The sequence below is a fragment of the Phalaenopsis equestris genome, unplaced genomic scaffold, assembly GCF_001263595.1.
Source record: "Phalaenopsis equestris unplaced genomic scaffold, ASM126359v1 Scaffold000279, whole genome shotgun sequence".
Lineage (NCBI taxonomy): Eukaryota > Viridiplantae > Streptophyta > Magnoliopsida > Asparagales > Orchidaceae > Phalaenopsis > Phalaenopsis equestris.
This window is the reverse complement of record NW_018164721.1, coordinates 140,451-152,043: the sequence shown is the minus strand read 5'-3', so window position 1 is coordinate 152,043 and position 11,593 is coordinate 140,451. Positions and strand designations below refer to the sequence as shown.

The 11,593-nt window shown below is 36.3% G+C and overlaps 2 protein-coding genes across 2 annotated transcripts in view; one reads left to right on the top strand and one right to left on the bottom strand.

The window, feature by feature from the left end:
- The window catches only part of LOC110024922, a 23,131-nt gene extending 16,893 nt beyond the window's left edge, over window positions 1–6,238 (top strand). The window contains 3 exon segments of the mRNA XM_020725117.1: window positions 3,756–3,837; window positions 5,708–5,948; window positions 6,163–6,238. Coding sequence (XP_020580776.1) covers window positions 3,756–3,837; window positions 5,708–5,791 — 166 coding nt within the window. The 3' untranslated portion in view covers window positions 5,792–5,948; window positions 6,163–6,238.
- A 160-nt stretch (window positions 6,239–6,398) lies between these two features.
- Window positions 6,399–11,189, bottom strand: LOC110024925 (E3 ubiquitin-protein ligase RNF14). Its single transcript, XM_020725121.1, has 7 exons — window positions 10,795–11,189; window positions 9,607–9,681; window positions 8,992–9,508; window positions 7,549–7,934; window positions 7,032–7,258; window positions 6,807–6,951; window positions 6,399–6,539 (listed from the first exon to the last, which is right to left on the bottom strand). The coding sequence occupies exons 1-7, from the start codon at window positions 11,083–11,085 to the stop codon at window positions 6,414–6,416; spliced, it is 1,767 nt and encodes a 588-aa protein (XP_020580780.1). The 5' UTR covers window positions 11,086–11,189; the 3' UTR covers window positions 6,399–6,413.
- Between the last annotated feature and the right edge of the window lie 404 nt (window positions 11,190–11,593).

The following is an 11,593-nucleotide window of genomic DNA, read 5'->3' as shown; positions in this document are numbered from 1 at the left end:
GCTTAATAATTAATAGGCTTTTATTCGAGGAGATTAATTGCCCGTGTGGAGAGCTCTTATATATGGGAGAGATTGGTGAGGCTCATAAAAAAATTGAGTTTAGCCCCACATCAAATAGCTAAAAAAATTGATTGGTGTAGAAATATCTAATGACTGGATCTCACTTGTATGTTAAAGTTTTTGACTTAAAATGGGTTTATTATTTGGTGTATTTTGTTCGACTTTAATCTTTCAAGGTTTACACTCTTTAACAAGTGATATCATATTTGATAGTTCGATTTAGATATAGTGATAATGCCAGTTGTGGTTCCCATCTGTTCGGTGATTTCTGCTATGCTTTAACAAAGTTTAAGAACATGTTTTGTGATGGCTTCTTGTAGTTAAGTAGGTTCTTGGTGCATGAGCTTTTATTTGAATTCAAGTGATGAGCTTTACTGAGTTATCATGTTAGGGAGATTGTTAAGGTATGTGAGGCTTTGAGTTAGTCTCACATTAGATAGTTTGAAAAAATGTTGAGATATAAAATCCAAGCGATTAGCTTTCTCTTATAGGTTTAAATTTTTGGGCTAAAATTATTTGTAACTACTGGTTTATCTAGCTCAATTTTGTACTTCTTGTAGATTATGTTTTCCCTTAAGATGGATCAATCCACAAAATCCATTGAGTTTTTCATTTTAATGATGAATCTACCAACAAACACTTGAGATATACCAAGTCCCGATATATTCTTTAGGATGTTTTTGAGACGGTTTTTATATTATATTTTATAAATTGTTGTCACATTTTGTTTGGCCATAATTTTCTAATTACTTCTATTTTTTTTTAATGATAGCTTTTCTTAACTGTATATGTCCAAAAAATGTGCTTTCTTTTTCTTTACTATTGTGAAAATATTAAAAACTTAGCATGGGACTCTAAAAAGATAGTAACATAATTAAAATTGAGTTTTATGTCAACTGATCGACCAAACGGCCGACCACCCACAACCAGCCAACCGAAGATCTACCAGAAGGACAATGAAATGCTAAACCACTGAAGGTTCGCCAGACGGACCCGCCAGAGTACCGAAGGGCCTTCAGACGATCGAAGGACCGCCGGAGAACTGAAGAACCACCAGACAAACAAATGTCAGCCAGATGCCCAAAGGGCTGACAGACGATTGAAGGTCTAGTAAACGACCGAAGCTCTATCAGACAACCGAAGAACTTCTAGATGACCAAAGGGCCATCCACGCCGATCAGAAATGAGCATCCACCCCAACGACCAGACAAAGCCTCAGGTACACAGAAAGATGTCAAAATCAATTATAAAATACCAAAAGACAATAATTGTAACCCTTATTAGAGTAGGGGGCAGCCATTGAATTTTCCACATTTGGCCCTCTTTCTCTCATGAATAGGGAGCTTATAGCATGTAGGGTGGTGGAGCTTGGGCTCTCCTCTCTTAACCTTTCTCATGTAGAGAGAATTTCTCTCTTCTTCTCAATGTAACCGCTATTTTTAATATATAAAAGAGGCCAAAGCGCTTGGGAATACCCCATTTTGGCCCTCGGGGCCTAGTCCCTGCGCTCTCGCTTTTGCTCTCTTTTCTCTTACCCTTTCTCTCTGTTTCTCCCTCGGTCATCCTACTCTATTCTTTGGGTGTCATCTAACTGACAATCAGATTCAACATCCTGAAATGTGTGGTGAGTGTTGATCATTTTGTCAACAAAAAGAAAAACAACACCAAGAAAAAACTCTTCACAGAGACACTCTTAGCAAGGAGCTTATAATGGAACATGTACAAACAACAGATGTGAGGCCAAAGCGTCATTTCCGTCATCTTCCTAGAGGCTTCGACTAGAAGAAGATTCAGAAGCCGAAAATCACGTTCCCAATGATGTTCAGCGTATACTCAGGGACTCCATCGAGTCCATAAAGCGAGCACTCTGGGATTCCATGTATGATAAAATGTCAGCTAGGAGGCTAATTGAAGAAAAGTCCTGCTTCACGATGCTAGTCGCAGATGAGACCCACTCTCTAATAGTTGAAGCATCAGACCCTCCACCCACTCCCAGGCGGCGGCTGGAATGACATTGGGTTCCGACGAACAATATCCAATGAAAGTAAAACATCAGGTCGCTTCTTGACCCACGAAGATCGTGATCAAGTATGGAAAGCCTCGATCACCCATTTGGTGCATGTTAGAAAGAAGTGCCGCAGTGGCCATTGCCCAAACTCTTTGGTGTATAGTCAAATCATGTCGTTGATTCCAAGCCGCAGTTTTTCTGAGCTCTCTGCGCCTTCGTTTGCTTCCAACAGACACCTATAACGATCGTTGGCCGTAAAACATAACCACCCAGCCAAAAATTGGTCGGGCACTACTGTTTGTCGGCTTTACTGACCAATTGTCGCATACGTATTCTTCCTCTGTCGCGCAGAGTCCATCTCTTTGTCTGACGAGCTCACTAATTGACCACCTGTTGGACCCACACTTATCGCCTGACCAATTGTCGCATACGTATTCTTCCTCTGTCGTGCAGAGTCCATCTCTTCGTCTGACGAGCTCACTAATTGACCACTTGTTGGACTCACACTTATCGCTATGAAGACAAGGAAGATTTACATACATACCACTTGATCCTTATTTGTCCCCTTGGCACCTCGCTAACCAAATGCCGGCCTCTCCTTTTTTTATTGGTGGACATCCAATATAGCACGACATGCCCTCGCCGACATGACAAAGCCAGTGATCCACAACATCTGGTTCTCCCATCCGACCAACCATTGCGTCGGCCGACCACCTCAAGCCAGGTCGGCCACTCGCCAAACAACCATTGAAAATTTGGCGGTGCTTCTCCCAGATCGAACTGAGGGCACGATCACAAGGATACTAATAGGGGAAAACCTAAAATATTAAATAAATAAAAGTATAATATTGAACTATCAATATTACATTTTTACATATATCAATAGTTCAATATTATACTTTTGCTTTCTTCTTTCTTGACCTTTTTCATGTTGAGAGAACTTCTCTCTTCTAAGTGTTATTTTTTATAGCCAAAGAGCCTGAGAGTATCCCGTTTTGGCCTTTAGGACAAGTGTGCGCGTTCTCTCTCTCTTTCTCCTCTTACTCGTTCTCTCTGTTTCTCCTTCGGCCATCCTGCTCTATTCTTTGGGTGTGATCTATATGACAAAAATCGGATTCAACAATAACCAAATCTTCTAGAGTTTGGCGATGGTAAAGCAACCACTCTTTTATTTTTGGAAACAAGTCATCTTTTAAAATTATGCTGTTTTTAAACAGTTATACTAATTTTACATAAATCTATGACGAACTTTTTTTTAAATGCACCAAATAAATATGTTAAAAAAAGCAAACAAAAATGGTCGCAAATGAGTTTTCTAAGGCGCTGTTTGGTGAAGCTTACTGTACGTAATGATTTAAGTTGAATAATAATAATAATAATTATTATTATTATCATACAACTTGAGTTAGCAATGCACCGCCGCACCGGTTGGAGTAAAGAGCCACACCCATGAGAGAGGAGTAGAATGCATGCTTTATCTATAATATCAAATGAGTTAAAAAAAGTGGCAGCATATCATTCATTGATTACATTTTAGCTTTTAAAGAGATCTTCTGCTTTAAGTTTTTTATTTTTTTATTTTTTGACATCGGCCAATGTTTTCTATCCAACAGTCATAATTATGTTTTTATTTTACTCCATTGCTCCATTTGGGTGTCTGAAAATTTTCACTCAACTTTATATTTAGGTATTGTGACGCAGATGACCGTATGCAAGAGGCAGTTAGCTTTTTGGATCTGGGAGATGGTGCTGGGTGGGAACTGCTCCAGGTGAGAGCATTCATTTCTCGTACAAATTGCTTTTTATACCAGGGCTCATTTGATTCATTGGTTGCTTGTAAATTAAAAAATATATATTTTAAGAAAGCGGATAAGGTTAGTGATTACGGTGGTTAATGATCCGATTTCGAGCGGAGCTTGATTCGGCTTGAATGGATTAAGTGCGGCTTGTGACTCGTTATATTCGATTTCGAGTTAGCTTGGTTTGAAATTGAATTGAGCTTGTTCCGGCTCGAAATCAAAACGAGTTGGTTCAAATTGAGTTATTTGGAACCATTCCAGCTCAATATCGGCTCAATCCAGCTCAAAATCAAAAGGAACTGGCTCAACTTGAGTTATTTGGATTCGTTCCAGCTAGTAATTGACTGGTGGCTCGATAAATTTGATTTTATTTAGCAAAAGCACACAAACACATACTTTGAGCCGATCTCGAGCCAGTTCAAGCGGATCCATGTATGACTTGAAATCGACTAAAAAAATCGATCCAAAGTTCAAACTTATAGCTCGACTCGTTTATTCACACACGTGCGCGCGTACTTCGAGAATTTTTTGAGCCTGTTCAAGCGGATCCGTGTATGGCTCGAAATTGGCTAAAAAAATTGTCTAAAGTTTTGGCTAATAGCTCAGCTCATTCCAAGCCAAAAAACTCAAATTGATTTTCGGCATTAACGATGTATGAGCTAAATTCACTGCTCCATTAATGATGCATGAAGGTTAGACTTAATTCTCTAATGTAATTACATGATACATGTAAATTACGAGCCTAAACTTAGGATTCACATATCATAGAATTTTAAATATGTCAATTTTTTCTAATGTAAAAAAGCAAATACGAAAATTAGAACTTATGTGATAATGTAATGATTGATTAAATTCAAAGAAATGAGGGAAATTTTTCAACTACACAATTCACGAGCAATTTTAATTTAATAATTGTAACTAGATTCTTAATTATGCTAAATTTGAATTAAATAAAAACTACCAGTAAATCCATAATAATTTATTTAGAAATTAAATCTAAGAAAGAAGTACCAACGAAATTAGAGCCTCGCACAACAATAAATAGATGAGTTCCCAATAAATAGATGATTCGCACAAGGAATAAAACAACTGACTTGTAATTTATTTTTTTATTCAACTGAAGATATCCAATTAAATGCCTTAAAACTCATCTCTGAATTAGTAGATATTATCATCACATTTGTTCAAGTTCATGATTCAATAATGTCCAAAAATCAAGAATTTAAAACAACAGTATTAGATAGTCTGTAAAATTTTCATGCGTAAGAACCGTGTGTAAAGCAATAATAATATGCACAGAAAGAATAGCCAGTTGTAAAATTCCTAACAAAAATAATTGGAAGATTTGCATACATACCACTCAATTCCTTTGTATTTACATATCTGACACCTAAATTTAAATTTTTACATATATGACATATTACTTGTGCATGAAAACTTGTATTTCATTCTTTTTTTTTAAGTTAAATTTGTGATATTTTTTATGTAATATGAAAATTTTTTAGGTTATATAAACGCAAATGTGCAGGTATTTAATTGCTTCATAATAGGAAGATTTACAAGCATAGTAAGCGTAATAGCAACCTAGAAGCAAGACAAGCTACTTTAAGTCCTTTTAGGTGTGAAAAAGAAATAAGTTTTGAGAGGATTTGTGAGAAGCAATCATATTCCACAAAATAATGAAATTAATAAACTTCATTCTTTTCAAAACTTAATCTTAAACTTGGAGTATCTGAATAAGCTCTAAATTTCTAACTTAAAGCAACCAAATGAGGCCTTAGTATGGTCTGACTCTGATTATAATGCTTATTGATTTGCTTATTGATTCACTATGATGCAGGCAATGCTTAATCGTGATTATCGACAAAGGCCAATTGCTGAAGCAGTGTTAAACCATAGATTTATGACAGGCGCAGTACTTTAAGTTCATGAGATATTGTAAGTTCAAAATATCTTAAGTGTTTTATTTGATTAAGTTCTATGGCTGGAAATAAAAATTTCAACTGTATGAACTGTTGGTCGCTTGGTAGTATTTTAATCAGGGGAATTGTTCTGATTAGGCTTGTGAAAAGGCATTGTAAGTTGTCTATTGAAATAAAAGGAAGCAAACTTTATCCATAAAGCAAAGCCATAGTCTTGTTTTTTACACATTTTTCATTTATAAAGAACTGAAATGACAAATATAAATATATTAAATGACCTGGAAGAAGATAAATATCATACACTTATTCTATTACAGAATTAATCATCAAAATTTTAAAAACAACAAGCGGCCAACTCAGCCAAGAAATTAAGGTTGTCTATTGAAATAAAAGGAAGCAAACTTTATCCCAAGCGGCCAACTCAGCCAAGAAATTAAGTTCTATTGCACACTTGTCTTCACTAAACTGATGGTGGATGTATGGGTGTATGCTTCTGCCCACAAAATAGATTTTTTTGACGCAGCCTGCAGTTATTATACATATTTCTAGCCTCAGATGGGTTTCGATGCTGTACAATATTTTGCAACTCTGCTGCAAGGCCTTTAGAATCTACATTTTGATATATTAGGCAGAGTGTTGTTTGCAGCCTTTGGGACCATAGTGTTCGGATGTACGTCTAACAATCTGCCTACACAAAGCACAGTAGTGTTTTTGGCACGCCCAACAAAAGATGTGGTTGTTTTTCCCTACCTGCACATTTCCAAATAGAAATGAGAACTTTATTCCGAGTTCTTTTTTTTTATTATTATTTTTATATGTAGGGTCCAACCTTGTAAAATTTTATAAATTATATCAGCCATATATCTTGATAGTTTTACAGCACCCATCACTTAAAATCATAACCGCCAAACATAGCAAACTGACCCTTTATAAAGTGCCAGTTTTCAAGGGCTCAGCTATTGCTCCTCTTGAGTTCAAATAAGAGATATGATACAAGATATAGTTCATTGTGCTAACCTTTGCATTAATTTGGCCACAATTTGGACACAAGTTGGCGGCATCAGGATGCAGTTCAGCTTGTATCTGCCCTATAATTTGCCGCGGATTCATATGCTCTTCCCAGGTCGATATCTCTTCATTTGGGAAAAGCTGGCACGCATCCCTGCATTAAAAAATTTCAGATATTTTCATTGAATGCATACATTTTCGGAACTTGCTCTCAAAGATGTAAGAAATTCTTACTTGAAATGATCATATCCGTCAATGATCTTGCAACAATTGTAGCAGAAGTAACTTCCACAATTCGTACAAACCATCTTGTTGCAACCTCCAGTGCGTGATATGGCCATTTTACAGGATGGGCATTGCCTGGCATCGCGAAGTGCTTCCCTGGTACTAAGCATTTCATTTATCTTCTCAAGCTCTTTCTTCCTCTGGTTATCATTTATTTTAGATGAACTTTGGCGTTCCTAAACAAACAATTTGTCAGCTTGATCCTCACCATTGTTATCACCTTTTTCTTGGAAGAGAATATTCAATTGCTATATGAGAGAAGTATCAAAACAGTCCTCCGATCCTTTGCAAGATATCATTTCAGTATTAGAGCCTATAAAAGTGTCAATTTAATTCCCACTTTAATTTATAGGCTGAAATAGTCACCACGGGGACTATTTTAAGACTTTCCTCAATGGTATATTATATGCATAGAAAGTGACTAATGGAAATGAACTAATGCGAATGCAAGGATGCATCTTTTTACCTGCAAAATTAGAAGCTTTGTCTGTGGATCCATACATTTTACCCCTAAATGCCGTCTTTCTCTGCAAAGAGAACAAAAACTGAAGAGACACTTTGAACATTGGGCATGATTATCCTCATCTTCCAAGCATGCTGTTTCACATCGTGGACAATAGACAACATCTGTCATAGAGTCCAATGTTTTCTGTAGTATCAACTCTTCCCACAGCTTATACGTTTCGTCATCGAGCAGCCTTTCTAGTAAGCTAGGAGGAACAAGACCGCCGCATTTTGTATCGGGGCAGAGTAACTTAGTTACAGTTCGTTCTTCTACATGCATCCTAGAATAAGTTTCCATGCACTTGAAACAAAAGAAGTGCTGACAAGGAAGTCTAACAAAGTTGGTTCCTGATAAATCGAAGAAGGTTTTAGAAAAATCATGATGTTATATGATATATTATTCATCTTATAATATATTTGATATGTTGTTATTCAATTTGCTCAGCTGAGATTTTGCATGGTATTGAAATAGATTGTGATTTAAGCGAAAGATTAAGTTCCAGCATATATTTACACGCATCCCTTGTGATAGAAAGCAGTAAATGGCCAAATATAGGGTTCATTTGAGAAAACTGACTGCTGCAAACCCTTGTTTGAGTTATGGACTAGCCGGATTTTGCCACAAGCTCATGCTAACACCATGTCGTGCACGCCACTCCATCATTTGAGCTTAATGTGTAAAGCTGAGTGCTTAAGTCAAAAAAGCTCTAAGCGAAGAAATATAGTAGTAAATGGCGTAGTTAACAACTGCTAATTACTAAATACCATATGCACAAAAAAAAAATTAAAAACACTCGACTCCAAATAGTTGAGAGAAGCATGAAGTTTGATGTAGATTGTGCATGTTTAAGCATATATCTTGATTTTATCCATTCTAGAATAAATAAAGCATGCAATACAGTTCTAAGGTTAAAATTAAGGTTAAAGATTTTCTGAAGTAATTAGAATGACGATGTATGTAAATCACGTAAAGGAATCAAGATTCATTGACCACCACAATCAGATTTCCTCAGATGCAAACACTTCACGAGAGAATTATAACCCAAACAACAAATTATGATTGGAATAAATCCAAAAAAATCACACCTTAAGAAATTAGAAGTTAATCATCACAATCAGATAGTTAGTTGTCATATTAACACAACACTAGGGAGTTAATATACAAATATGCATAAAAATAGAACAAAAGGCAAAATACTAATATAAGAAATCCAAACATAAAAAGAAAATCACATATCTAACTCATAAAATTGTTTATTCAATCAAAATTCATAATTTACACTCCTCAAAACATCTAATTATAATCTCCTCATTCCTAAATCAAGTTATGTTTGGCATAAGAACTAATCAATCTGATACCAAACAAATAACCATCAAAACTAAACTAAAATGCGTAGAAACTAACCTGCATCCTCGTTAAAACAGATTACACACAGCTGCAAATTGTTGAGAAATGCTTCCCTTCTTTTCTCATCGTTGTAGCCAATCATGGAAGCAATGACATGGTCCAGCGAAATACTTCTTGATATTGCACGAATTTCTCTCTTCTCGAACCCATCACATTTGCGAAGCATAACTCCATCCCCAAATCCAATGTGTGAAAGGGAAGAATTTTTCAGCCATTCAACCCATTGGTATAGAACCTCATTCCCCTCTTGTTCCATCAGAATAGTGTCCATGATGCAACATATACTGCAAATCTTTGTCGAGTCTAACCATTGAGAATATACCGTGTAATAGGGGGCATGATGGCTGGGATATGAAAGAGGCAGCAAACAAGTCAGTACGAGTGGGGGTAGATGCTGAACTTTGAATGTGTACAAAAAGCCATCGGAATCATCTTCTGCTAAATTGTCGTCACCTTTTCCTTTGAGCATTGCAGAGACAGTATAATCTTCAGATATTTCATAATGAATCAGGATCTGCATGCAAAATAAAACTAAACCCTTTCCCTTTTTTTTTTTTTTTTTTTTGTTAACCGGGCAGTGAACACATAGAACAGTGCAGTTATGTTAAAAACCTGAAACAATCGTAGGCCATCCATTCTATCAAGAGTTACAACACTGTCTCCATATATTGCCTCCAATGCTAGCATCTACTGATTAGAAGAAATCAATCAGAAGAAAACACGTACAGTGAAACCGGAGATTAAATACATAAAAATATGAAAAAAATGTTGCGGAGATGTTTATTGAAACCGGAGATTAAATACATAAAAATATGAAAAAATGTTGCGGAGATGTTTAGAAAATGCAATTCAATCAATTACAAGGCAAATGGTGAAAAGTACATGCAGGAAACATCTCTTCCAATTTACAGTATAAACAGAAGCACAATGAAATGCACTGCACACCTAGGCAAAGTGCTGCAACAAAACATTGCTCTTTTTCCCAATGAGAAATTCTTCCTTGATATAATGCTTTTGAAGAAAGACATGGGGTTCAAATAGAGGTATTTTTGATGTGATATGAAAGATTTTGATGTTATGAATGTAAAAAATAAAGTTTAGGTGTTAGATATGCAAATACATAGGAATTGGATGGTATGTATGCAAATGGCCCAAAAAGCTAACTTCTAGCAAGTCATGAACGGAAGGACTAACACTACAAAGGCAGCTGCAGAATCTTTCTCTTCTTCCTTTTTCTTTTTTTTTTTCTCCCAGAAAGTACACCACAAAGCTATGGAATTTCTCTCCCCCACTAAATTGGAAAATCAAATTCTGCTCCACCAAGTCAGAATATATCTGTCCTCTAAAATGCCGAAATTTAAAAATTAACATTTCAACCAATCAAAATTCTCCCTTTTTTGCTACAGCCACCCTCTGATACTCACTCACTGAAAATTTTGGGTGGTCGAAATGTAAAATTTTAAGTTTGGAGGTTAAAATATTATGTTTAGTGTTTTGGGTGTTTCGTCTGCACCATAAAGTTTAAAATTCCTGATCCCTAAACCCTAGACCTATCAAAAAAGCTCGCGAATCGGATTCGTTCCTATTCATCATGATAATTATGTATCCAGCTCAATTAACAATGTCTGGTTTGATTATGATAGACTAAAAAATAGCTTGATCATGGTTATGCACACATATTTCAGTAGATTTTATGTTCATGAACACCTCGTATTCAACTCCATAACCTAAAAACACACTAGAAATCACACTATAAATTTTTTGCTTGTTTGAACTCCACACTAAGAATGAGAGCATTACCTCGTCCTCCTGCCGCTGATCGTTGAAGCTTATCTCCTCCCTCGAAATCTGCGGCTCTTCGCCCTCGATTCTGAGCTGTTCCAACCTCCTCAGAGCAGCTTCAATTCCATTATCTTTTGATTTCACGCTTCTCTCACCTCGCTCTCGATCCGGAGAAGAAGATGATCCCTGCTCAAATCTCTTCTGCGTCGAGAACCCCGAATCTTCAACCACGCAACTTCGATTCTCCGACGAATGACTGGCGGCGACCTCTCCGCCCTCCGATTTCTTCGATCCCCTTCGTCCTCCCATGGTCGTCTTCCAGATTTTCGCCGGCGATCAGAATTGTGGGATTTTGTTTTAAACCATAATTTACCGCATAAGGAAACCATAGAATATAGATATTGAACGATAAGACCTGGGCTTTTATTTTACGGGCCGGGCCGAGTTTCAACTAGTGCTGCTCGCAATGTGAAACGATCGTGTCCCCTACTAGGCCACTAGTTATAAAATGTTTTTATAAAATAAATTTCATATCTAAAATCAATTAATTTCTTTTAGGAAGATTGGTTTTTTAGAATTATATTTAGTGAGAAATATTATTGATATCATAGCCTTTAAAATTAATATAAGAATTGCTTTCTATTTTTTTATTTTTATTTTTAATATAATTTTCAATATCAAAGCTTTGTTAGTGCTTCTGATTAGGGCAGTCAATTTGGCTCGTTGTTCTTGAACAACTCATTTTCGGCTCGTTAAGCAACTCGTGTTCGGCTCGTTCGTTAGGCTTAATGAGCCGAACACGAACAAATTTTTAAGC